The sequence below is a fragment of the Sabethes cyaneus genome, chromosome 2 (assembly GCF_943734655.1).
Source record: "Sabethes cyaneus chromosome 2, idSabCyanKW18_F2, whole genome shotgun sequence".
NCBI classification, from domain to species: domain Eukaryota; kingdom Metazoa; phylum Arthropoda; class Insecta; order Diptera; family Culicidae; genus Sabethes; species Sabethes cyaneus.
The window spans coordinates 27389164-27416825 of NC_071354.1; the positions used below are offsets into that span (position 1 = coordinate 27389164).

The 27662-nt window shown below is 40.1% G+C and overlaps 4 protein-coding genes across 8 annotated transcripts; 2 read left to right on the forward strand and 2 right to left on the reverse strand.

The window, feature by feature from the left end:
* Positions 1-313: 313 nt before the first annotated feature.
* On the forward strand, positions 314-19061 carry LOC128738672 (zinc finger protein ZFP2-like). 4 transcript variants are annotated; one of them, XM_053833988.1, is made up of 8 exons: positions 314-402; positions 471-645; positions 5491-5529; positions 5657-5701; positions 16252-17007; positions 17077-17302; positions 17365-17691; positions 18589-19061. In XM_053833988.1, the coding sequence occupies exons 2-8, from the start codon at positions 537-539 to the stop codon at positions 18908-18910; spliced, it is 1824 nt and encodes a 607-aa protein (XP_053689963.1). In that variant the 5' UTR covers positions 314-402; positions 471-536; the 3' UTR covers positions 18911-19061. The 4 variants fall into 4 exon arrangements, with proteins under 4 accessions (XP_053689963.1, XP_053689961.1, XP_053689965.1 ...); XM_053833986.1 differs by having other exon boundaries at positions 399-645; XM_053833989.1 differs by lacking the exons at positions 314-402; positions 471-645 and adding an exon at positions 4898-5063.
* On the reverse strand, positions 1248-2999 carry LOC128738673 (AP-3 complex subunit mu-2). The gene is made up of 6 exons (XM_053833991.1): positions 2889-2999; positions 2678-2765; positions 2293-2618; positions 2073-2232; positions 1508-2007; positions 1248-1449 (listed from the first exon to the last, which is right to left on the reverse strand). Exons 1-6 carry the CDS (start codon positions 2921-2923, stop codon positions 1314-1316), a joined length of 1245 nt encoding a protein of 414 aa, XP_053689966.1. The 5' UTR covers positions 2924-2999; the 3' UTR covers positions 1248-1313.
* Positions 19062-22933: 3872 nt separating the features above from the next.
* LOC128734194 (zinc finger protein 490-like) lies at positions 22934-25760 on the forward strand. The gene is made up of 7 exons (XM_053828252.1): positions 22934-23167; positions 23241-23279; positions 23383-23427; positions 23497-24138; positions 24197-24422; positions 24485-24817; positions 25265-25760. Exons 1-7 carry the CDS (start codon positions 23047-23049, stop codon positions 25560-25562), a joined length of 1704 nt encoding a protein of 567 aa, XP_053684227.1. The 5' UTR covers positions 22934-23046; the 3' UTR covers positions 25563-25760.
* Positions 25761-25792: 32 nt separating this feature from the next.
* Positions 25793-27588, reverse strand: LOC128734195 (mannose-1-phosphate guanyltransferase alpha-A). 2 transcript variants are annotated; one of them, XM_053828255.1, is made up of 5 exons: positions 27436-27588; positions 26489-27372; positions 26312-26432; positions 25969-26245; positions 25798-25878 (listed from the first exon to the last, which is right to left on the reverse strand). In XM_053828255.1, the coding sequence occupies exons 1-4, from the start codon at positions 27473-27475 to the stop codon at positions 26001-26003; spliced, it is 1290 nt and encodes a 429-aa protein (XP_053684230.1). In that variant the 5' UTR covers positions 27476-27588; the 3' UTR covers positions 25798-25878; positions 25969-26000. The 2 variants fall into 2 exon arrangements, with proteins under 2 accessions (XP_053684228.1, XP_053684230.1); XM_053828253.1 differs by having other exon boundaries at positions 25793-26245.
* Between the last annotated feature and the right edge of the window lie 74 nt (positions 27589-27662).

A 27662-nucleotide genomic window follows, 5' to 3' on the forward strand; every position in this document is an offset into this window, starting at 1 on the left:
TACATTGATCACTATAATGCGGAACAGAATGGTCATTCTGTTCCAAACCAAAAACACAAAATGCCAAAAATTCAAAGTGAAAAAAGCAGGTTGGTAACTCACATACAACCCATCAAGAAGATTCGGAATGGTTTCTATACCAATTTGTCGGTGGAAATACTTAAGAGTGTGGAATGTACGCTTATGGTTGTTTGGTTTATTTCTAAGGTTATTTCAATCCAGTTACAAGTTTGCTGGTTTTAGCGTGTACTTGTTGTCATAGCAAAAATCAAACAAAGCGAAACAAAATAGCTGTATTTTATCTGTTTTATCGGTTTTATCTAATCTTTCTAATGTCTCCTAAAAAATCAAAAATAAGGAAGTTTATTCAGTCTGATTTGGTTACCAATCCAATCGATAATCGTATACGATAAAACACTGCACAGTTGCAGCCATCACATTAACGTATTTTAATTTTTGGTTTTTTCAAGTGTGATTTGATGTGAAGTTCGTTTCCGGTACGAGCAATATAAGCAGGGCTTAGTTAACCAGATAAAATGGGACGAAACCGGAAAGCACAGCGAGCAGCTCTTGAACGCGAGCAAAGAAAACGCGCATTGGCTGTACAACGACAATCTAAAGATTATAAAGCTTTGTTAACTTCAGGTACGTTCAAAACTTACATTTTAAGTAGCACTCCTTACCGCATGCTATGATTCGCGAATATTATAGAATTGCTCAAAGTAACATGCAATTATATTTGAAAAATGCCATTAAAATCCGAAAAGGCACGTGCAGCCTTGCTGCGTGAGCAGAAAAAGCGCGCAAAAGCCATCGCAGTGGGGTTTCAGGAGACATTTGAGGATTTTAATAATTGTCTGATAAATTCAGGTATGTTCAAATGGTGTGCATTTTTCGATATGATCTATATCTTGTGAACCTTTGGGGCTCTCCAGATGGCAAAATCATCTGAATGCTACCCAATCTCATTTTATTGTTGAGTCGATGCAAAGCAAAACAGCAACTAAAAACCGGCGTAATCCAAAGTCTAAGCATGAAATATTGTTTTTTGTTTAATACAATCTTTTACTGATCTTCCAAGCTTGGTTTTCAACAAATAATGCCGAAGCTTTAATGTTTTGGTGGCGGCTATGATTTGATTTTCCAGATCAAACTGCCCCTAAATCCAAGAATTTTCCAATTTGAATTTATAATTTTGAAACCTAACCGGCGAATCTTTCGAATAACAGATTTTTTTTTATGTGGAATGGTAGCTTCACATGTATTTGGACAAAAATATAAAAATTATTTAGAGAAGTAAAATAAATTATCTTTTACATGCGAATTTGAAATTTACCCGCTTTAGTAACATATTTAACTCCTTTAAACGGTTTGTATTTTTCTCCGTACATATCCAATCGATTTACCTTCAGACCAGAAACAGCTAATTGAGAAATTGTAAATTGCACCCTAGAAAAAAAAACCGTTGCTAGTCGTAAGCACCACAAACAAAAACATTATTTCATACCGATCTATGCTGGTCTCCAGAGCGGTGCTGCCGGCTGCCGTCGAAACCGTACCGCGGATGTTCGGTAGCTTGGTCACATCGATCTTTCCTACGTCCCAGTGAAGTATTTTTGTAACCGGATCAAACGTGTACTTGCCCTGGCTTGCCAGCAGAGCACACGTGAGCACCGATTTCGGCATGCGAATTTCCAATTTAACTCCTTCCACAACCCGTCCCAACGTCGTTTTGGGACCCACGGTAATGTCCATTCGTCCCTGTTCGCCTGCCTTTAAGCTTAAATTGTGCCGCACATAGATCGGAATTGCGACTACGCTCTGCGAACCGACATGGTAGGACATTAGTCGAAAATTACCGTCTGGCGGTATAAACGATAGAATTCGCTCCGACTCCCAGCGTTTGAAGCGAACGCACGGATGGAAGGACACATCGTCAAAAAGACGTGGATTCATAAAAGACAGTGTCAGATCTGGCATTCCACTCAGCTTTATGCAGCAATCGATCTATCAACAAATGCAAGTAGAAAAATAATTAAAGATCTAACGAAGGTATCAGAAAAAAACCTTACATAGCCTTGAATTTCCGCAAATACCGTCTGACCATTTTTGTCAATGATAGCGTCGACTTCCTCGATGACATCAAAATAGGCCTCATTGTTGGTGTACTTTACTCCAGTTCTTCTCCATGGAATAGCGGACAATTGACCAGTAGGAAGTGTTCCGCTTACACTAAAATGAAACAATTTCAGTAGATCGCATAGATCACACTATCACCGTTAATCCCATTACTTGGACTTTCCCGTCACTGAGTTCGCTATGGTCCGCAGGATGTTCGGTGGTTTTATCAACTCCTTCAGAATGTTGCTTTCCGTTGCCAAAGGAAACCCGTTGTCAAGCATTTCGTCCAACAATTCATACACCACCACATAATTTTCCTTGATGATGCTTTCGGTGCAATCGGAGAAGTAATCTTCGAAAGTATCCACCACACGGTGCAGAAATTCTATGACAAACAGCGGAGGAAATTCCTGCTTACAAGCGGCCACCAGTGAAATGCCACCCCGCTGGATATTCACCAGATAGTGATGGGGTGTGGATATAACTGGCGGAACATCCTGAAAACAAGCACCAAGTGATGATTGTGGCAAATTAACATTGTCGAAAGGATACGAACATTGGGAGATTCTCTCTGAACATCTAAGAAATATGACACACACGTCCGGGAGACTACGCTGCGCCAGTGTTTCTCCAGAAAGACATCGCTGCAATCAATCAATGATTTAAAAACTTGTGGTAAAATTGTGTCATCTCAAACACAACACAAAATGAACAAATCACATAGAATCAATCTTGCAAAATGGCAAAATTTAATTAACTTCACATACCCACTTGAATTGACGATAAACAGGCTGTGGATCATACCGGAGCAATTTGAATTCTCCGTAAAATCCTGAACTTTTCCCTAACTTTCGTTCACAATATGGAAAATAACAAAAAATACTTTCATTCAATTATGACAACCTGGCAGCAGAGTTGCCAGATTGTTTGACAGTAGATTCCGTTTTCTGATATGAGCACACTCGGCCAGGAGAGTGCTTAACAAAAAGGTAAAAATCACGTGACAACAGGTAAAGTTCTTGGTAAAATTGAATGTTTTCAATACATTGATTAGAAAATTTTGGTGCACGAAGAGCGTTCTTTTCTTTGTATCCAACAGATGGTGAATCGTGAAAACGCCGTGTATAGTAAATACTATCCGAATATCAATGTACAACGAAAAAATACAACGTTTTCACTGTTACAAAGCTTTGAAAAATCTTTCGTGGAGTGAAAGACTTTCGTTAATTGGGCTGAGCTGTCGAAATTTCTTACGACAATGATAATATGTATTGTCATTTTTAACTGTCGCCGTGATGCTAATAAACGGGACGATCAAGCTTAAAAATGATCAGATACCGATATGTTGCATCTGTGTTCCATTAATTTAATTTTAATATTTTCTATATAAATTATTTTCTGCATTAGAAATAATGCATTCAAGAGCCCCACGGAAGAAAAACTACACTGTCAGAAATGACGTTTGACTTCGTTTTATTTGGGCTATGGCCTAATTAACGGGAGCCCAATTAAAACGTAGCCCACTTAAAGATAGCCCAACGAATGAAAGTTGACTGTACAATAATCTTCGTGTTATGGTTATTTTTTTCGGGTTGTTTACTAATTGTTAGTCGAATTTTGCAAACGTGATATGCATAAATTGGAGTTAAACGTCTTAAAAGCGTATTGTCCAGCAGTGACGCCCTCCAAACTTCTTGTAATGGCAGATTTTATGCTTTTCTGATTTGCCGTTAAAGCCTTAAGGAATACCCAGGTAACCAATAAGCATTGGTATAAGCAGTAAATCAATCGTTTATTAGCATCCCTGGCATTTTATACTGCAGGTTGCTGTTTATCAGCCTTTTGACTGCATAATTGTTGTAAATTGACATCCACAACTCTATTTAAATTTTTCTCGTCGAAAACTAGCTGCAAATAAGCATTGTCAGCACTATAAGAGGGGTAGCAGCAAAGTAACCACATATTTTACGAAAATAGCATTTAAGTAGCATTTAAATTGCATTGGAAATGCTTATTGGTTACCTGGGTATTCACTTTCATCATGCTAAACCACATTTTCTAAGTCCATGTAAACAAACCACCGATAGACGTCAAAGAAGCGAGTAGCGAGGTTATGCTCGCCCGTGCAAAACTGTGAGATTCACGTTTCTGTGTAGACTTTCAAATGATTTTACCCGCAAATTGGTTGAATTTAGCTAGAACTTGGTTAAAACACTTCAAAATGCCCTTAAAGTGTACAAACTCAGATTTTGAGTAGTTTTTCAACCAAAAAATTGGTAGTGTGAACTTGAAAGTAAAGTGCGTTATTTACAGGGGCATGGTGTGTTGCTATCTCTTTCTCATGTAGGAGTGAAGAGAGCAACTTTCGAATGGTCCTCGGCAAAAGGGAATTTCCAGCAAATTTTTTGGTACTGTCAAAATTAACAGTTTGGTACCTATACGTGAGACATCGAAAATGCATGAGTTTGACAGCCACTTTACCCCGTATAGATTATTTGTCACAGAATAATTCAACTATCGGTAGCAAGTAGCCAAAATTGGTTGAATTTTTTACCCAAAATTTGAGTTTGTACACTGTGGGCGTTTTGAGTAGTTTCAACCTATAGCTTTAGCTAAATCCAACCTATTTATGGGTAGAATCATTTAAGAGTGTAGGTTATGTGTGACTGACAAAAAAATATTGCTTGATTTGTAATTGTGTTGTGACACAAGCAGTGGTTTTGCTCAAAAACCAAAATTATTAAATATCAGCATTATTTTTTAGGATAGTTGTTAGGATAAGTGAACTGTAAAATTGCCTTGTCTTTTGGGAATACTGTAAAGTAAAAGATAGTTTTATCACAAAATGCCACATCCAACCAAAAGACAACTTGCTGCTAGAGAACGCGCGCGCAAACGGTGGCCCGAGAGGGCATCCAAATTCAAAACAACTCTTGAAGAATGTAATTATTGCTCAGCTGTTACCGCCACCTGTTTTTTATTCAAAACGAATGTAGATCTGCACTTAATTAGTCTCCGACGAAGTCGTACGACTAATGGAAAATAAAGGGGTAGATAAAAACGATAACATTCAAATAAGTGGCCTAGAACATGGGTTGTGTTGATATTAGTAATAAACTTGAGACCGACTAGAATTTAGCACTATAATTAAGAATATTTTCCATTTGAGAATTAAAGAATTTGTGAGTTAGCTTTAGTCATCATGTATCTATTTTCTTTATTGTGTATTACTTGACCTGATAAAAAGTTGTAAACTAAAAGATTACAATGACAAATAAACTAACAAATTACAAATTTACAATACCATAGTTCCTTATAATTTTTACAAACAACCTTCTGTATGTTACAACCGTTTCATTACGTTTCCAGATTGTTCGAAGGAAGTCGACCAAGGAGCTAAGGAAGACAGTAAGTTTTTTTTTACTATTTTCAGTTCTGTAAACTTGTAAATTTTAATTGCCAATTGTATGGTATAAAAATATTCACTGATAGCAGCAAAACTTTATCGAGCTGATTAGTTTTATTCACCTTCTAGATTCGCCAAACGACATCAATCACGGAGTAGCGAAGGAAGAGAATGGTATTTGTTGTCGCGAGCAACACTTATTTTGGCTAGAGATGGTCTTAGCCGGTGGTTTTGCCTGCTTGCCCAAAGTCTTTTTCCGACTAGGTCGTACTCCGAAATTGGATGTGATATTCACTCGTGCTGATCGTGCTGATTCACTTCACTACTGGTATGGGAAACTGTTCCCAGGAAAACTTAACTTTATTGAAAAAAGTTACAATAGTCGTCTTAAAGCTACGCGTTGAATAATCGATGGATACTTATGTAAAGCATCCCAGAAAAATTGACTTATATACTATGTCCCTTTAGATACCAGACTTTTCTTCGAATATCCATAATTTTCATTTATTTTCCTTCTGGAGTCTAACGGGCGCTTATTCTAAAACACTATAATTGTTTGAACACTCCTCATTGCGTCCTAACGATAAAAAGAGAAAGAAATTCTAAATGCGACACATGGGAGTGGCTTAATCTTTCATGCCCTAAATAAATAGTCTAATCAGTACATAATCCATGCGCGAGATGGTTTTTCAGATTCCTTTTCATATTCTGATTTTCCTACTCCCGATCAGATGGATCGTTTTCTGGCATGTTTATTTGATTACATCGTTGGCGCGTCTAGCTAAGCAGCTTGTTTGCTCTACCTCTGGAAGCGATAATGCCTCCAGCTAAGTTATTTATTTTTATCATTCCGCTCTAGCAGCGACATTCCGGGGCCCGTAAATCATCCTAGATTTACTAATTAATTTGTTGTATTTTTGGATATAAATATACTTCGGGTGCAGCCGGCAGATCGGCCTCCCTTGGTGCACTTTCAATATGTAGACTTATTTCATTTGTTTCATTCTTTTGGGCCATTCTTCTCATTGAATCTCGGTGGGACAAGAAGCTCGTTAGTGAATCCCAAAATGATGCTATAAGTTGCCAACCGAGACCGTATATATCATATAATATACGTCCGTGCATAAAAGTATCAATTACAAATTTAATTATCCTACCAATCATGTATATTCCAATAAATGTAGAAGTTATATTCCCCAGCCAAGTTGACCAGGACATCAACTTACTCCAATATTTTTCGATGACGTTTTCAACTATCCTACTTGAAACAAGCGCATCGAAACGAAATCCTTGAACATCGGGTCGCTGACCAACTAGGATTTTGTGTAATACGTTAGACGCTATACGTCTGTCTCCCTGTTCATATATCATATTCCTCATTTTTTCAACACTGTCCGCATCATATACTCCACTTTGCATAAGATTTGGTAGCGGCGTGTAGGACTATGTAGTAAGAATATCCGTTGCAAGCTGTAACGGAGCGGTAGTCTCTCGTATACGACTATCTGTGGTATACCATCTACCACCGATTCGAAATTTGGCAGGGAGTAAAGGTGTGCAATCAATTTGCGTCCCTCTAATTTGCAGAATTCTGGTCACAGGTGATATAAACATTGATTTGTTATTATAATTTACTGGTATCTCTTGATAGCAGTTTTCTTCCGACCTGGGCATTACGTAAACTGGTTTACACTCCAAAATGTGTAAAACTTCACCTGCTACAACGGCCGTATATCCGGACCGCTTAATTATACTAGAAACAAATTCCGTAGGATTTAATCGTGCTAATGTTAATCTTGTTTCCATTAGCGTTTTATCGACTTTACATATTTCAGTCATAACTGTATTGTAAAGTTCAGTCATGCTCTGACCAATATAATTTTCGACGATTGTTATTTTTGAGTTGAAGTATGTAAACAAGTCAAAATTTCTACCTGATGTAGATCGTCTAATAAAGGGAGAGTTGAAGCCAACTACTTCTACTATTAATATTCGTGGGTGATCAGTTGTAAAACCAACATTACCACAAATTTTCGTTTGCTCCCTAGCACGAATAGAAAACAAATTCGACTTGGAGATTGTGCTGTAGATAACATTCATCGCTTTACGACCTTCGTGTTTATTTTCGTTTTTAGTTTTGTTTACTGTACCCTCGTAAATAACTTCGAACTCAGTTTCTTCGCATTTTTTATTAAGGTTTACGTCCCAGGTGATGTATCCGTCTTCTGAATCTAAACATCGTCCTTGGGAATAAAAGCAATTTATACCGTTTCTCAAATATACAGTATCGCTTTCGAAGTCAACTGTTGCTACATAATCTTGCAACGTTATCTCATACTCGTAAAAAACCAATGCATTCTCCCACGTATATTCGGGTGTCCAATGCCTCCCGCCTACGCAACTACTTCCAGAAACGGAACCCACAATGAGTTTCTCACCTCTAACTGTAGAGTTTCGTTTTAGTTCGCGAATCGTATGAGTGTCTGTAAGTGTCACTCTATTAAGTTGATGTGAAAGTCTACATTCTTCTGCAGTAAACTCTTTCACCATGTAAGCATAACCCCTCTCGAATTCAGATGTATGCGAATGCATACCACAATGCTTAATTCGGCGCTTCATTATCACCTTGCATTGGAATACATGTATTTCGCTTTTGACATTACGTTGCAAGACCTGTATTTGCACTTCTTCCGTCGTTAAATTGTTGGAAGGTGGAATACAAGATGCTACATCTAATAATGAATAACTCGTTAAGTTAACTTCAGGATTGCCGCAGTCATAAGCGATTAGCCCGGAACCTTCATAGGAAAACACGGATCCGAATGCCGCGCATATAATGTAAATAAGCATAAGTAAATTACCCCACGTCCAGGGTCTAATTATAGCTTTTCTCTTACGCTTTGGTTCGGGTTTTGAAATTTGAGCTGCAATTCGTTTCACTACGTCAAGGTCAGTGCACCTTCTTTTCCCATATTCGTATGGTTTAAATATTTCGGTTGGCGTTCTTCTTACTACACCAACAAAGTTATGTTTATTGCCTGCACTTGACTTTACAGCATGCGGCTTCCTAGAACTTTGCTCTTCAAAATTTTGCTTTATTGTTTGTTTGAGTTCAACGCCCAAATTTTCTTCTCCTTTTGCGGTACCTCCCTCTTCACTCGGAGGGCTTACATCTAGTACGGCTAACTTAACAACGGGTCTTTTTAATATTCCTGTCGTCGTTCTGATTGTGGCCGAGCGAACCTTTTGGTCTTTGCCCGGATGTACTTCTATTACCATTCCCTTTTGCCACTTTGCTTTATGATGATCATCGGCTATCATTACGATGTCACCAACACGTATATTGCGAATCTCTTCTGTCCATTTGGATCTCCTTGCGATTGAAGGAAGATACTCATGTAACCAACGATCCCAATAATTTTTTGCTAGTAGTTGAACGCGCTTCCACTGTTGTCTTGACGCTTCCGCTTTGGAGGTGTCATTCAGGGAAGGTTCTGATTCCCCGGCGCATCCAAATAAAAAGTGGTTTGGAGTGAGTGGTTCATCATCAGTGGCGTCAAGTGAAATGGCTGTTAGTGGCCTACAATTTATTATAAATTCAATTTCTGCCAAAAGGTGTCTAAAGACGTGCTCAGGCATTGTTTCACTGGGCATTAAAGTCTTTATTTCGTACACCTGCCTCTCCCAGCATCCACCGTGGTGTGGAGAGGCTGGAGTATTAAAATGCCATTCAATTCCTTCAGTAGACAACCGACGTTGAAGTTTTTTCAGCTCATTATCTGCTCCAACAAAATTAGTTCCGTTATCGCTATAAAGGTGCTTAATTCTACCTCGTCTAGCTTGGACTGTAGTGAGGCACAATAAGAATGCATCTGCACTTAAGTTCTGTGCTACTTCTATATAAACAGCTCTAGTTGTCATACATGTAAATAGAGCTCCCCATCTTTTCTCCGACCGTCTATTAACCGATACGTTATATGGACCAAAATAATCCACTCCCGTATGTGTAAACGGCTTTACGAATGGTTGTAATCTACACTCGGGCAATGGTGCCATTTTAGGCGCCTTTGCTCTCGCAGATTCATTCTTACAACGCTGGCAACGATTTTTAATTTTTCTCATACCGGCGTCAATGTGAATGATATGATATTTCTGTTGGACTGCTGCTATAGCAGCCTTCATTTTCTTATGCTTGAAACGCTCATGTTGGTGTTTCAGTATTAACTCAGATACATGATGTTTATCTGGTAAAATGTAGGGATATCGAGCCGCATAAGGAACAAATTTCGTATTTTTGTAACGTGTTTCTGACCTCATTATACCGTTGTCTGCCACAAACGGCGTGAGAGTTCGAATCCTACTGCTTTTATCAACCGTTCCAGTAGTTTGCAATTCCACCATCTCATCAGGAAACGCATTCCATTGAGCGGTTCGAATCAAAAACTCTTCAGCTTGCTGCATATCAGAAGCGGTTATTATGCTATTAAAGGGTAAGTTTCGCTTTTTACTTTTAATAAATTGTGCGAACTTTTTAATTATGCAGAGTGCTCTTTTCAATCGATTCCAATCGGAGCACCAAGTAATACATAAAATATCGAACCGTGGCTTATCGATTTCCTTTAGCGTATACATGGGTCGTAATTCTTCATGACACGACTCTTTAATTGATATATCATTGAATTTCGTTGGCCATTCGGATTCCTTTAGTTTTAAAAAGGATGGGCCTTCTATAAATTTAGACTCTGATGAAATTACCTTTGTTCCTTCATCAGCAGGGTTTGATGCGGAATCTATATATCTCCATTGAGATTCCATTGTACTATCGAGAATCTCACTTACTCGATATTGCACAAACTGCTTATACTTTCTAACATCTGATTTTATCCAGCTCAAGACTGTTTTCGAATCAGTCCAAAAGATTGTTTTGTGGATAGTTAATCTTAACTCGCTTTGTACTGTGTTTAATAAACGAGTTCCCAAAACTGCTGCCTGCAGCTCTAGTCGCGGCACCGATATAATTTTCGTAGGCGCGACTCTAGCTTTGGCGGCGACTATAGTGACATCAGTTTGCAAATGTGACATAGTTCTCATATATATTACAGTTGCGTATGCCTTTAATGATGCGTCGCAAAATATATGAAGTTCTCTTCTAGATTCCTTTTGTTGAAGAGAGTAACATCTTGGAATACTCAAGTTCTCAAGTACCGATAGCTTTTTTATCCAGTTTTGCCAAGTTTTATTCAAATTGTCGGGAATTTTATCATCCCATTCAATACCAGTGCGCCACAAATCTTGCATTATTAATTTTGACTCTATCGTTATGTGAGATATGAGTCCTAATGGGTCATACACACTCATAATGAAAGACAAAACTTCTCTTTTCGTTGGTTCTAATGTGACTGCTTCAGGTATTTTTAATTTGTATTTAAATGTATCGAATTGTGTATTCCAATACATGCCCAATATTTTCTCGAAGTTTTGCTCTTCATCAAGAGAGACTTCTTTTATTGGCGATATTCTATCAGCCGGCAATTTGCTGAGTAGTTCTTTAGAATTTGAAACAAAGCCTCTTATTTTAAAGCTTGCCCCATCATGTATGCGAATTACATCTGAAACTATTCTTGTCGCATTAGTTATGTCATGGAAGCTATCTAGATAATCATCTACATAATGATTTCTGATAATTGCTTCTACTGCATCAGGACTTTCGCTTAAGAAGTTTTTCGCGTTTGTGTTCTTTACGAATTGCGCGCAAGCTGGCGAGCATGTCGCACCAAACGTCATTACTTGCATCTCGTAAACGTCCAAACGAACCTTGGAACTTTCCCTAAAGAGGATTCGTTGGGCTTGCCGATCTTCTTTTATTATTCCAACTCGATGGAACATCTCTTGAATGTCGCCTGAAATCGCGAATGGTGCTTCTCTAAAGCGTATCTTGATTCCTAAGGCTGATTCAGTCATATCTGGTCCTGATAGCAATTGAGAATTGAGGGAAACGCCCTCCATTTTTGCAGCTGCGTCGAATACTAGTCTTGGTTTCGGCGGCTGCTTATTTTTGTTTATAGTCACAAAGTGAGGGAGATAGAATGTTTTTGGAGTACTTTTCATATACTCTTCAACTGTTAATTTACGCATATATCCCTTTTCGACATATTCTTTTATCTTGGCATTATACCAATCTCTTAGTGTTGGATCCTTATCCATCTTTCTTTCTTGTATTAGAAGACGTCCCAACGCAGTTTTAAAGCTGTTTGGAAATTTCACGTCTTCATTTTTCCATAACAGGCCAATCTCATAGCCCTGGTTAGTTTTTGTTAAGGTGTTTTCCATTATTTTAATGGCTTGCTCATCCGCTTTCGGAATCAGGTTGCTTTGTGGGACTTTTACCCCAAAGGCTTCTGTTGAGAAGTAATTCGACATCATTTCTCTAATTGACTTCTCTTCTTCAATAACTTCATCTATGGAGAACAAGTTTTTGGTGTTAGTATTAACTTCGCTACCACCAAAAATAGTCCATCCCAATTTTGTTTGTTTGGCAATGGGCTCATTATTTCCCCTTGAGCGTTCTGCTATTGCCTTAAATAAATAAGCATGAGGTAGCCCCAATAGTATGGTGGGTACCGCTTGCTCATATGATCGCATATTTACATCACGAAGGTAAGGATATCGTGATTTTAATTGCTTCATATCTATTGATTGAACAGGTAAATTCAGTTCATCAACTGTTCTCATGTTTTTAATGGTAAAGATTTGTCCATTATCGGCTTGGACCTTAATTTGTATTACCTGACTATTCCGTTCTTCCTGGACTTCTCCGTTGGTCCAGGCAAGCGTTAGCGGAACACATGAACCTGTTGCTTTAACATCATTTGCAACTTGTTCTTTGATCAAACTTACAGACGAACCTGTATCAAAGAAAGCGAATGTTTTATATTCGCAGTCTTCGCCGATTATTGTAATCGGCACTACTTGATAGTAGATAGTCTTGTTATTTTGCACAAGACAATTTACATTTTCAGGTTGTCTTCTTGACGTGTCTGAATTGTTGTTTCTTGTATTAAAGGGCGCGTGCAGCAATGGATGGTGCTTCAATGTGCAACCGTCAACACCACATGTTTTACCAATCTTGCAATCCTGCATTCTATGGTTGCTGTAATTACAACAAGAGAAACAAATTTTCCTTTCCCTTGTGAATTGCCTTCTTTTGTCAAGTGGCATCCTTTTAAAATTTAAGCAATCAGATAAACGATGATCGCCCTTGCAAGCAAAGCATCTGGACTGTTTATTACCGAGGAAATTCACCCGGTCTGGTCTTGTTCTTTCATAGTTAACGCCTCTTTCCGCGATTAACATGTTCGCAAGAGTTTCTTGTGGTTTCAACCACTTATAAAAATTTTCTAATGTTGGAGCCGTATAGGGGTTTTTAGGAGTTGACATGAGTCTCTCCTCATTAAGGTGCATCAACCATTTTTGATGCAATGTTGTTGGTAATTTAAAGGCCAAGTCTTTAATCAGACGTTGGTCATTTAAATATTCCTCTCTATTTAAACTTTTCATAGTTATTACCAGGTTTCCAATCCCTGATATAAAATCGACTACCGTTTTAGGCATTTCTAATCGAGGAGCCTTTAACGAAAGTACCTCTCTTAATAAGCCATTATAGACCATTTCGGAACTGCCGAAATGTTCTTCTAATTTATTCAAAATTATTCCGACGTTGGCGGAATCCAACAGGAGTGCACTGACTAATTTCAATGCATTTCCTTTGAGACTTTTTTGCAGTCTATACAAATTTTCCAAATCGGAAAAATTACCTTTATTCGTGGTTTCGATAAAGGTTTGTTTAAATCTGGGCCAAAGATTATATGCCCCATCAAAATATGGCAAGTCAATCATCGACTGTTTCATCAAGAAATTGTCAGTTGATGAATGCTTCTCGACATTTATTTCTTTTATTTTATTAATAATTTCGTTAAATGCCTCGACATGCGAGCTGTCGGGAGTTTCTAATCGAGAAATCTTCTTGTCCCTACTCGAGATCTCGTCGTAGAGTCTCTTACATTTAAAACAAATCCACGGCTCCTTTTCGCCGGGAGTGTGATCTAATCCCGCGCATGACACGTGGAACCAGCGATCACATTCGTCGCAAGCTACCAACGTGCCGATGCTATCGGGTTTTTCACAAAGACGGCAATTGCCGTTTTTATTATTTACTAAAATTTTGTGCATTTTCACTCACCAGATGTTTTTCTTTGCCTTTGCCTGCGCCTGCTGTGTTTGTTGATTCTAGGGTTCACCGACCGTTCGTCGATGCGGTTGCCACCAGCTGATTGCCGATGCTGCTACGCTGCTGCTTCGGTTCACCGACCTTTTGCCACCGACTGGGTGCCGATGTGTTGGAATCACCGACCGCCTGTCGGTTGGAGTGTCACCGGCCTATTTGAGCGCCGATGTTTCGGATTACACTAGTCGCCTACTAGTGACTCAAGCTAGCCCACTAGACTTGAGCTTTTGGATAGCACCGACCTTCCGTCGGTTCGGTTGCACCGGCCTCCTTGTGTGCCGGTGTTTTTTCGGATTGCACTAGCGCCTGCCAGTGACTCAAGCAGCTCACTGAACTTGAGATTTTGGATAGCACCGACGCCTGTCGGTAAATATCACCGGTCTCCTTGCTGACCGACGATTACAATGGCACTAGCGCCTGCTAGTGACTCAAGCAGCTCACTGAACTTGAGATTTTAGATAGCACCGACGCCTTCTGTCGGTTGGGTTGCACCGGCCTCCTCGTGTGCCGGTGTTTTTTCGGATTACACTAGCGCCTGCTAGTGACTCAAGCAGCTCACTGAACTTGAGATTTTGGTTAACACCGACGCCTTCTGTCGGTAGATATCACCGGCCTCCTTGAGCGCCGACGATTACAATGGCACTAGCGCCTGCTAGTGACTCAAGCAGCTCACTGAACTTGAGATTTTAGATAGCACCGACGCCTTCCGTCGGTTGGGTTGCACCGGCCTCCTTGTGTGCCGGTGTTTTTTCGGATTGCACTAGCGCCTGCCAATGACTCAAGCAGCTCACTGAACTTGAGATTTTGGATAGCACCGACGCCTGTCGGTAAATATCACCGGTCTCCTTGCTGACCGACGATTACAATGGCACTAGCGCCTGCTAGTGACTCAAGCAGCTCACTGAACTTGAGATTTTAGATAGCACCGACGCCTGTCGTCGGTTGGGTTGCACCGGCCTCCTCCTGTGCCGGTGTTTTTTCGGATTACACTAGCGCCTGCTAGTGACTCAAGCAGCTCACTGAACTTGAGATTTTGGATAACACCGACGCCTGTCGGTAAGTATCACCGGTCTCCTTGCTGACCGACGATTACAATGGCACTAGCGCCTGCTAGTGACTCAAGCAGCTCACTGAACTTGAGATTTTAGATAACACCGACGCCTTCTGTCGGTTGGGTTGCACCGGCCTCCTTGTGTGCCGGTGTTTTTTCGGATTACACTAGCGCCTGCCAGTGACTCAAGCAGCTCACTGAACTTGAGATTTTGGATAGCACCGACGCCTGTTGTCGGTAGATATCACCGGCCTCCTTGAGCGCCAATGATAGCGGGTGCTGCCCCAAACTGGTAGAAGTCGTCCCGTCTTTTGCCTGCTTGCTTGCAGCAGGTCTTTTTTAATTACCCTTGTGCGGGCCAACAATTGTCACTTCTACCCTTGTGGTAGAAGTCGACTCAAAACAGTCAGCTTTCTGACTGAAATTGCGAGTATTATTTTCCTCGACTTAGTGCCTGTACGCTTGCGACAGGTCTTTTTTTTTTACTTTCTTACCCTAGCGCGGGTCAAGAATTGTCACTTCCACCGCCAGTGGCAGAAGTCGACACAAAAATTCAACCAAACAGTCTGGTTGGAAGCTTCCTGGTTTTATTCCGTGAGTTCGCCTTCCTTACTATCCTCTCTGGAGCCACCATTAAATGTTGTCGCGAGCAACACTTATTTTGGCTAGAGATGGTCTTAGCCGGTGGTTTTGCCTGCTTGCCCAAAGTCTTTTTCCGACTAGGTCGTACTCCGAAATTGGATGTGATATTCACTCGTGCTGATCGTGCTGATTCACTTCACTACTGGTATGGGAAACTGTTCCCAGGAAAACTTAACTTTATTGAAAAAAGTTACAATAGTCGTCTTAAAGCTACGCGTTGAATAATCGATGGATACTTATGTAAAGCATCCCAGAAAAATTGACTTATATACTATGTCCCTTTAGATACCAGACTTTTCTTCGAATATCCATAATTTTCATTTATTTTCCTTCTGGAGTCTAACGGGCGCTTATTCTAAAACACTATAATTGTTTGAACACTCCTCATTGCGTCCTAACGATAAAAAGAGAAAGAAATTCTAAATGCGACACATGGGAGTGGCTTAATCTTTCATGCCCTAAATAAATAGTCTAATCAGTACATAATCCATGCGCGAGATGGTTTTTCAGATTCCTTTTCATATTCTGATTTTCCTACTCCCGATCAGATGGATCGTTTTCTGGCATGTTTATTTGATTACATCGTTGGCGCGTCTAGCTAAGCAGCTTGTTTGCTCTACCTCTGGAAGCGATAATGCCTCCAGCTAAGTTATTTATTTTTATCATTCCGCTCTAGCAGCGACAGTATTATTTATACTTAATTGCTTTTGAACACTTGTACATTTTAAAGCAAATTCCATTTTTCAGTTCCGTTGTGTGAAGTCAAAATTGAGGCAGAATGCGACGAAAGCCAGATACAGCATGACCCAATATCCATCGTCAGTGTCGAGCCCGACATTAAACTGGAGAACGATTGCTGTAACGAAGAAATGACAATCGATGATGGATTAAAATGCGACCAGCCGCCGATACAATCGGCCAGTTTTCAACAGATAATACCCATCATAGAACGATGCAAATTTTGTTTACGAATACTGGACGAAACAATCAAAATGCTGTTCAGACCTGGTAAGCTTCATTGGAAAAAGATAGAATTTGCTCTATCGATTAGTCTGACGGTTGAACCGCTATGCTGCGTAAGCTGCTGGCAGATGATAGATTTGTTCGATGGTTTCAAACGTTCTTGTCAAATGGCATTTTATAAACCGGAAGAACTTCTTCGGTCTAGACAAAACGGATTGTGCAGCGAGCCGGCGACGAACCAGGTGCCAGCTTTCGTTAAAATCTCAGCACCAGTTGATTCCCGTCCAGTGAAAACTTCAACCAATCAAGATAAACACTCAGCGTGGACATCGTGGATGGCTAACATACCCGTGAAGCAAGATAAGAAAAAAACTGAGAAAGTGAAGTTCTTAAGCTGTAAACAATGCTCTAAACAATTTGCTGGGTTCGCAAGCTTTATTGCTCATAAGACAACATGCCGTGGATATCCCTGTCATATATGTTCAACAGTGCTGGATACGAGACAAAGGCTTAGAATGCATTACGAACAGGATCATTCAGGTTTAAGTCATAAAAATACCTTTACCATCGGTTTAAGTTTAAAAAATAGCTTTACGGTTTTTCTTTTAGATCCATTTCCGTTCAAATGTCAAAAAGAAGGATGTGACTGCGAATTTTCGCTCCAAGAAGCGTTATTGACTCATGAACAATTGTGTGAACTGGATACCTTCGATCCGATCGACTGCACGATATGTGGTTTCACAATGACGAGCATCGGCTCTGTCCGCGAGCACGAAGACATCCACGTGCAAGCACGTTTCGTATGTAGAGCGTGCAAAGCAAAGTTTCTCGATCGGTAATATTATATTTGTTTAGGAATTTCAATCGCCGAACTAAATTTGCTTTTCCCAACCACAGAAATAAGCTTAAAATCCACTGGAAGAAGCACATTCAGAAAGCCACTGAAACTGCTGGACTGGAATCGGAGAACGAAGCGGATAATGCTATGGCAAGCGATGACACAGACACACCGAGCTATTTCTGTCCAAGAAAAAGCTGTAGATTGGTATTTAGAAGTAATACCGACCTGGATATACACGTCCAACATTGTGGACAAAAATCCGGCTTTATATGTTCTGTTTGCGGTGCTGTGCTAATGACTCCTTACACACTTAGAATGCACATGGCCAACCACGAAGAACCGAAGGTTGAGTGTGAAACCTGCGGCAAAAAGTTTCATACGGAGTAAGTTTTTATCTTTTTATTTAATAACAAAGGTAGGGACCATTGCAAAAATTGTAAAAATGCAAGCGTCACGAAAGCGTCGGTTAGAAATCTTTCTACAAATTGAACAATATAGTGAAAACAATTCCTTTTCAAATATTCATTGTTGATAAATGCATAAACGTCATGCATTGTCATAATTGATGAATCAATCAGTTACGTGCCAGCACATTTTCCTTCCCAAGTATGGGACAGCAAACTATGCATATGTGTAATTTCATTCGTTTCCATTACTGAAAACTAGTGACCAGGTCTTTCCGTCCCAACAGGTCACGTGTTTTCTTCTCAACCTGTACCTACTATATGTTCGTAAAGTGTGTAACAGCTGCTTACGTTCAACTAAAAGTTTGGATCAATATTCTATTAGAAACTAATCAATATTAATGTCTGGTGTGATAACGTGGGTGACGGAATTTCGTGCGCAGTACTGCAATAATCGTAGTAGTTCATCACGACACAGTTAATAAACGACAAAATTTTCCTCAGTTTCTCATAAACTTTGGTAATCCATACGCGACTTGCTTGTTTTAGCCCGTTCGTTAATCGGAATATTTTCCCATCGTCTGCATCGTTCGACCTGGTTCTGCTTGTCTTGATCCGCCTCAAACTGGTTATGTTTGATCGTTTCCTACGGCTCGAGATGCTTTCACTCCAACTTCAGGATTTGTATTCGATCCAATTTCGTTTTTAGGGGAATGCTCTACCGACATTAGGAAAAAAAATTACTTTGTTTAGCTCGTTACTATGAGGTCTACTGATTGCCCATAACTCAACAGAAATACTACCGATATCAACGGTAGAACGAAATGATAATCTTGTCACCTAATCACTTTCTTGTTTTTTTTTCTCTTTGGCCAGACCTCAGCTAAGGAAGCACATGGGCGTACACTCAAATGAGCGGAAGTTCCAGTGCAAGGTGTGCAAGAAACGGTTCAAATCTCGTGAAGCCAACCGAGTGCACCAGCGGATCCACACCAACGAAAAGCCGTACGCGTGTCACATTTGCGATCAGCGGTTCACCTACAATTGTCTGCTGAAGACGCATCTCGAGAAAGGCCACGGTGAGCGAGAACTTGGCAGTAAACAGAAAAATATTCCGACGGATTCACCAGTTCAGCAGCACGAGGCGGTAAGTTTGGACAGTACTCAGGTGTTTAATATATATGGTCATTTGTTGTAAAAGCTCCGAAAGATATTACTTGGCAGAATTACGATGACTTAACGTGTGGAACTTTTTATAATTGTTCTAAACTTTTAATATTTCTCGCTAAATCGTCGTATATGCTTTTCTTAGTTAATAAACAATTTTCATTCCATTGAATGAATAAATCGAGTAGACTTAGATCATGAAAGGTGCACCAGGCCAATTTACAGTTATTACATAGATACGATCACTTACGCAAAATTCAAAACCAAACTTGTTTATTGAAATATTGAATATCCGTTTCGTTCTTCAGTTGTTGCTCCGTACAACAGTTTTGGCTTTGATGGAGTTAGCTTGTGGTGGTTACGTGGTGAGTTCAAAGTCTACTTTCTGACTCTAGTCGTACTTAGAACTTTGTTTTACTGTGATATTCACTTATTTAGTTAACTTCACTCACTTAGTTCACTATAATGGAATTGTTCCCTTGGAAAACTTGACTTTATTCAGAAAGTTACAGATAGTTGTCTTAAACCTAGGCGTTGAATAATTGATGGATACTCATATGAAGTATGCCGGAAAAATTGACTAGTATATATGTTCCTTTAGATACCAGGCTTTTCTCTAGATTTTCATTTCTTCTTGTTCATTCTTTTTATGCCCAACGGATGCTTATCCTAAAACAATCACCCTTATTTTTGATTTCGTTCGAATGATATTCGTTCGAAAGTTAAGCTGATCCAAGGGGTGTCTCACTTCGCAATTTTGCATTAGCAACATCATTTGCATTCATTGCAAAAATGCAAGCGAGATTTTAATTAAGATTAATTGTTCAAACATTCCTCATTGCATCTTAATAATCTAAAAAGAGAATGAAAATCCATATGCGGTGAAATGGGAGTGACGTAAGGGGGGACCCTACTCTGGAAAGTCGGAAAAATCGAATTTTATTTTTTTTTGCATTTTCGAGACGCTTACACCTTCAGAAATGTTATGCCAAAAGGATTTTTTAATATCTGATCTACGTGTACGTAGCGGTACGTGTATCTCAGGATCTAGTAGACCGATTTAACTGAATTTTTTTTCAGCGTGTAAAAATGAATTATCTAAATTAGTACGTAGTCGTTTTTTGATATCTCAATTTTCCAATTTTTTATGAGCTTTTAATTGGCGATTTTTGATGATAAAAAACCTTTCTTTTGGAAAAACTGCCGCCATTTTGGTAATTTTTCGAATTTTCAAAAATCGCTACGTAACAGTTTAGGTATTAACCTAATGCTTCAAAATCATCCTTGAAATCCTTTCTACGATACTTCGTTGGTTCCCGGTACGTACCGCCAGCAAGGAGCTATTTTCTAGAGGGCTTTCACGCGCCCACCTGCCACCAGCATAATAATCACTATTCTGGTATCCAAAAAATACAAAATATGTCTTCAAATATACCTTAACCAATAACCAAAATACCCCAACACTTAACTATAATTCTAGCATCTGAAAAAAATTAACGAAAATCTATTATTTTTTGGTTTTCCAGAATAGGGTCCCCCCTTAAGTTTTCATGCTCCAAAGTAAATGATTATATCAATACATAATTCGTGCGCAGATGGTTTTTTTTTGATTCCCTTCCATATTCTGTTTTTCCTCCTCCCGATCCGATGGATCGTGCTCCCGGGCGGGCATGTTCGTTAGATTGCGTCGCTGACGTGCCTAGCTAAGCTGCTTGTTTTAATTTTATCCCTGGAAGCTACAATGCCTCCAATTGGATTGTTTATTTTTAATTATATTGCTCTAGTAGCGAGATTCCAGGGTCCGTAAATCACACTAGATTTACTAATTCATTTGTTATATTTTTGGCACAAATCTGAGTGGGCTTCCCTTGGTGCTTTCAATTTTCAGGCTTATTTCATTCATTTCCTTTTCATTAAATTTCGGGGTTCAGTTCCTACCTCGTAGGTCGAAACCTGATTGCGACAGTTGCAGGTTTTCAATCAAATGCGTTTCCGGCGTCATCTGGAATCGCACAAGGTAGTCATCTAGGACCGTTAATCTTCCTATTGTACTTCAATGATGTCAGCTATGTACTCAGAGGTCCCCGTTTAGCCTTCGCCGACGATTTGAAGATGTACTTGAAGATCCAAGGACGATGCAATTCGTCTTCAATAAGAGTTTGAGACCTTTACGAATTGATGCAATCTGAACTGCATGATGCTCGTCAATCCTGAGAAGTGTTCCATTATTTCTTTTGCCCGTATTAGAGAACCCGTCATTTTTAACTACAAGCTACGTGGTACTGAAATCCAACGTGTCGATCAGGTGAAGGATCTCGGCGTTATTTTAGATAGCGAGCTATCGTTTAAACAGCATATTTCCTACATTGTGGACAAGGCATCCAGAACTTTAGGATTCGTCTATCGCATCGCTAAGGGCTTCACTGTTTTGCGTTATACTGTTCGACTCTCGAGTACAGTTCTGTTGTCAGGCATCCATATTACTAAAACGGGATTGAATCGGTTCAAAGCCGCGTTTTACACTTTGCTCTCCGTCGTCTACCATGGTTAAATCCGTTTCAGTTGCCGAGTTATGAAAGTCGATGCCGATTAATGCATTTGGAGACACGAAGGCACATCGCAAGAGCTTTGTTTGCTGTCGATACATTGCAGGGAAGAATTGATTGTCCTGATATTCTTAGGGCGATTGATCTTAACGTGCGTCCCATGGCAGTACGGACCAACTACGGACGAAACAGCTTTTTGACTGGTATACAGCGAGTTTTCAATCGGGTTGCATTCGCATTTGATTTCAATTTGTCACGAGAAACAATCCTTCATAACTATTCTTTGTGTTTTCCACAAATGACGACTGAGAAAATTGTTAGTGTATGTCATTATAGTTTTATGACTGTGATTGTTATTAGTTTAAGTTACTCATCCATCTTTGGGACTATAGTCTGTTGATGTCGACTTAATAAATGCATTTACGGGTACTGCTCGTAAAAAGACATTCATAAACCTAGTGCATGCCACCGCACTGCCAGCGTGGTGTCTTAGGAATGCTTGACTGATTGCTATCCTTCGACTGTACAAACCTGTTCTATACCTGCTTCTTCTGCTTAATGGCACATGACCAGTAACGATGGCTTGATTCTGTTTTACCACGGTAGTGTCATGTTACAGACACTGCAAACGTTGACATTCGTTGATGACGGTCTTTAATTTACATTCGCCTTCTCCTTCAGATTCCAGCCTGGCACGTCGTCTGGAGACCAACTTTTTTATTTTAACGCAGCCTTCAACTCGAAATTCTCAAATTACTTGTTCACTGTCCCTGTTTACGGTTACATAGTCCTTTTCAGTGCGCTTCGAAAGTCAGAAGCACTGGTACCGATTGCTGAACAAGGTGGCCTTCGTTCCGAACAGCTGCTTCATCTTCTTCATGGTATCCTCGGAAGAAAACTCCCGGAGATGCATTGGTGAAATGAAATTTACGTACTTTTCGTGCACCCTCACACTGAGGTTTCGTAGGTAGGAGACGGAGCTTTAGCTGCATCGCCCAGTTTAGCGCCGTCCTTCAGGAAAAGATCTTCGTATTTCTAGATTTCTCGTATTTCTCGGGTTCGTAGCAAAATTCACGTATATCGGACGCTGACGATTCGATAATGAACTTTCGTTTCGCTGGCCGGACCGGGCGAAACGTTCCATCATGGCCATGGGACGAGCGTTTGGTTCCGCCATCTGCTGGTTCTGCTGGAGAGCAAGCTTGATGATATCTTGATTCTCAGCACTTCTTGAGATTTCACCTTCCGTGGGTGATGCCGTTCTTCCGATTTTATCTTCCAGGATTCTTCAATTTTCCCAAACCCAAACAATTTGAACGTTATTTAGATATTTACCCAAATAATTTGAACGTTCGACTTTTTGATCTGTGTCTCTCTATATGTGATATTCACACGTTTTTGTTGGGTACTTTTCTGTAGAGTGTAGATTATGCGTTCTCTTGTTTTGATACAAACTTTCGTTTGATTTGTGATTTGAAAATGCGACAAAATTAGCTGCTTCGCTCAAAAAGAATATATTTTTTTCAGTATTATACTTTAGGACAGTTGTTCAGATAAGTGAACTGTAAAACAGTGCTGTGTCTTAGGAATATCGTAAAGTAACTGAAAGTTTCGTTGTAAAATGCCGTTTATAAACAAGAAAAAACTTGCAGCTAGAAACCGCCTACGAAGACTGTGTCCCGAGAACGCATCCAGAATCAAAACAACTCTGGAAATATGTAGTTCTGCCTCGGTTTCTACAGGTACTTATCTGTATTTAATTGAATGTATATCTGCACTTGATTAGAGTCTACAACCATTTCATTACGTTTCCAGATTGTGTGAAGGAAGCTGACCAAGGAGTTAAGGAAGACAGTAAGTTTTTTACTATTTTCAGTTCTGTAAACTTGTAAATTTTAATTGCCAATTAAAATCACTTATCAATTTATCAAGCTGATTAGTTTTATTTACTTTCTAGGTTTGCCAAACGATATCGATCACGGAGAAGTGCAGGAGGAGGATAGTAAGTGTTATTCATATTTTTTTTTCATCCTAATAAATTATTCACTTTAAATCAAATTGCACTTTCCAGCTACGTTGTGGGAAGTGGAAATTGTGGCAGAATGCGACGAGAGCCAGATACAACTGGACCCAATATCCATTATCGATGTTGGGCCCGACATTAAAATAGAGAACGATTGTTCAAGCGAAAAAACGACAATTGCTGACGGATTAAAATGCGACCAGCCGCCGATACAATCGGCCAGTTTTCAACAGATAATACCCGTCATGGAACGATGCAAGTTTTGTTTACGAATACTTGACGAAACAATCAAAATGCTGTTCAGACCTGGTCAGCTTCATTGGAAAAAGATAGAATTTGCTCTATCGATTAGTCTGACGGTTGAACCGCTATGCTGCGTAAGCTGCTGGCAGATGATAGATTTGTTCGATGGTTTCAAACGTTCTTGTCAAACGGCATTTTACAAACCGGAAGAACTTCTTCGGTCTAGACAAAATGGATTGGGCAGTGAACCGGCTCCGAAGCAGGTGCCAGCTTTCGTTAAAGCTCCAGCACCAGTTGATTCCCGTCCAGTAAAGACTTCAACCAGTCAAGATAAGGACTCAGCGTGCACATCCTGGATGGCTAACGTACCCGTGAAGCAAGATGAGAAGAAAACAGTGCTAGATACGGCACAAAGGCCCAGAATACATTACGAACAGGATCATTCTGGTTTATATCTAAAAAATAGCTTTACCATCGTCACTATTTATGTTTATTTTTGTTTTAGATCCTTTTCCATTCAAATGCCAAAAAGAAGGGTGTGACTGTGAATTTTCGATCCAAGAAGCGTTATTAGCTCATGAACAATTGTGTGAACTGGATAACTTCGATCCGATCGACTGCATGATATGTGGTTTCACAATGACGAGCATCGGCTCTGTCCGAGAGCATGAAAACATCCACGTGCAAGCACGTTTCGTATGTAAAGTGTGCAAAGCAAAGTTTCTCGATAGGTAATAATGTTTCTGTTTAGAAATTTCAACCGTCAAACTAAATTTGCTTTTCCCAACTACAGAAATAAGCTTAAAACCCACTGGAAGAAGCACATTCAGAAAGCCACTGAAATTGTCTGCCTAGAATCGGACAACGAAGAGGATAATGCTATGGCAAGCGATGACACAGACGCAGACACACCGAGCTATTTCTGTCCAAGAAAAAGCTGCAGATTGGGATTTTGCAGTAAAACAGACCTGGATTTACACGTAAAATATTGTGGAGAAAAATCCAACTTCATATGCACTGTTTGCGGTGTTGGACTAAAGTCTGCTTACACGCTTAAAATGCACATGGCTCACCACGAAGCACCAAAGCTTGAGTGTGAAACCTGCGGCAAGAAGTTTCATACGGAGTAAGTTTTTATCTTGCTATTTGCAACAAAGATAGGGGTTGTTCTAAAAAATGTGAAAATGCATGATGTCTTTCCATGAATGAGCACCATTTTGATAGCAAAGGCCCAAAAACTGTAGTTTGGTTGACCACGTAATCACTCGACCAATGCTAATATACCGCCTCCACTTGCTAACGATATTTTTGGAAACATTTTTCTCGATTTTTGACCTGGTTCTACTCGACTTTACCTGCCTTGAACAGGTTCCGTTTGATCGTTTCCTACGACTCAAGTTGCTTGCACACCAACTTCAGGATATGAATTCTATCCAATTCCGTCTCTAGGAGAATGCTGTACCGACTTTCAGAAAATTTTTCTCTTTTTTTAGTTCGTTACTACGGGAACAGAATGCCATAGGTTGCTAGGATCTCTAACAATTTCTTTTTCTTTTTCCTTTGTTTTGGCTAGACCGCAACTCAAGAAGCACATGGGCGTGCACTCGAATGAGCGGAAGTTTCAGTGCAAGGTGTGTAAAAAACGGTTCAAATCTCGAGAAGCCAACCGAGTGCACCAGCGAATCCACACCAACGAAAAGCCGTATGCCTGTCACATTTGCGATCAGCGGTTCACCTACAATTGTCTGCTGAAGACGCATCTCGAGAAAGGCCACGAGGAGCAAGAACTCAAAAGTAAGCAGAAAAATATTCCGACGGTTTCACCAGTTCAGCAGCAGGAGGAGGTAAGTTTAGACAGTACTGCGACGTAATAGGCATATTGTTACTTGTTGTAAAATCCCCAAAAGATATTACTCGGCAGAATTACGTGTGGAACTTTTTCTAATTGGTCATCTTCATTTGGTCAAAACTTTTCGCTGAATCAGCGTATGTGCTTTTCTTAGTTAGTAAGTTGTTTTCATTCCATTGGATGATTAAATCGAATAGACTTAGATTCAGTTCATAGAATCGTGCCCACTTATGCAAAACTCGAAAGCAAACTTGTTTATTGAAACATTGAAAATCCGTTTTATTCAAAGTGATAAGCATATTTCCAGAATCACAGGGTAACCATTAGGTACATAAAAGCTAGAAATTATGATCACAATATTGTGCATATAAAAGTGAGATGAAAATTTTATTTCTCGAAAGCTGGCACATTTTTTACACGTTAATTACCTTCACGAGCGTACGCACTCCTCCGGAACTCGCTACAAAATGATTTCGTTCTTGAAACTTCGATTAAGCTCCTTGTGCGGCAGGACGATCGAATTCAAGACGACCATTTCCGAGGGAACACTAACCGCATAGCCAAGTATGGTTATCGACGGATTCAGCCGACCGTCGCTGTTGAACAGCGGTGGATTTTCCATTTTAGCGAATGGTTTGTTCGGATCCGGATCGCTTGGTGTGCCTTCGACACGAGCCCACAGCCCAATTTGCGAGCTGCGACCCACTGAAAGCGAAGAGCAAAATTAGATCCTTCTCATAATTTGTAAATTAGGCAGATTTTCAAACCTACCTATGCTGTGGAGAACTAAAGTGTGATCTTTGATAACTGCATTTTCCAGGATTATAGACTCCCGAATGCGAACACCTGGTCCGATAACCACTCCCGGACCAATTGATACATTTGGACCAAGCTATAATAAAGGTTCATTAAAAAATATCAAATTTAATAAGGCTAGTTGAAGATTACCGTCGCCGTCGGATGTACCGAAGCAGTGGGATGAATGTGGACGTCCGGAATGATGTTGCAAATCAAGCTACCGGTGCTTTGCTCCGATGTTTTGAAACCAGCGTTTGCCAACCGTTCCGGGTGAGTGTTTTTGTAAAGAGCCAAAAAATGCCGGTTAGCATAGATGGCCGAACCCGCAGTTTTGATCTGCGACCACCAATTGGTCACCGGCAGGGCAAACATTACGCCCGTTCCCGCCAGCGGCGTGAGAATCTCCTGTTCCAGTTGAATGTGACCAACATCCTTTCCGTTGCCATTGTTCAAACTATTATAATCCAACTGTTTCGAGTGAAACACGGTACCCATGCGACCAAACACCTCCAGCGAGCAAACATACACACCACAATTAATCAGAGTAGAAACATAGGAACGTGGTTTTTCAACGTAATGCGTAACTTCCTGGTCCTTCCCGAGAACCAAACACCCATAGTGAACCGCTTGCTGGCGCGTAGCTTCCGTTCCCATAATTGTAACCAGCGCCTTATCACCTTTACTGAGATGAAAATTGTACAGCTCCTGGAGCGGAAAATCGGCACAAACATCCCCATTCAGCACGAAAAATGCCGTAGGATTCCCGGAACGAATCTGATCACGAAAGTGGTACATACCGCCGGCCGTTCCCAGCGAGGTAAATTCCTGTAGGTATCGAATGTTCACGTCGTACAGATTCTGCATGTTGCTGACAAATTGCTGCAACTGTGAGCTCGGGTAGAAGCCGAGAATGAGAATCTCCTTTAGCTCCTTCAGCCGTACGCACGCCTCCACATGGTGCTGTATTATCGGTTTACCGGCAACCGGAAACAGAGGTTTCGGGGTGTCTAGCGAAAGAGGACGGAAACGGGTCCCTGAAAACAATAGGCGATACAAAATGAGTTGTAAACGGAATTTATTTTTACCGATTGAGGTACCTTTTTCGGGCCCTCCTATCAAAATTATCGCCTTCAACATTTCAGGGATGATGTTTGACTTTACTAACGAAAAACTAAAACCTAATAACGTACAATGAACAGCCTATCAAAGCAATCTTTCAACTAAAATAACGAAATTCAACAAACTGTATCAAACGAAAAATGCTACACGTCCCTAGTGTTGACGTTTACGTTGTTTATTTTGTTACTGCGGTGTTTGTAAGAAC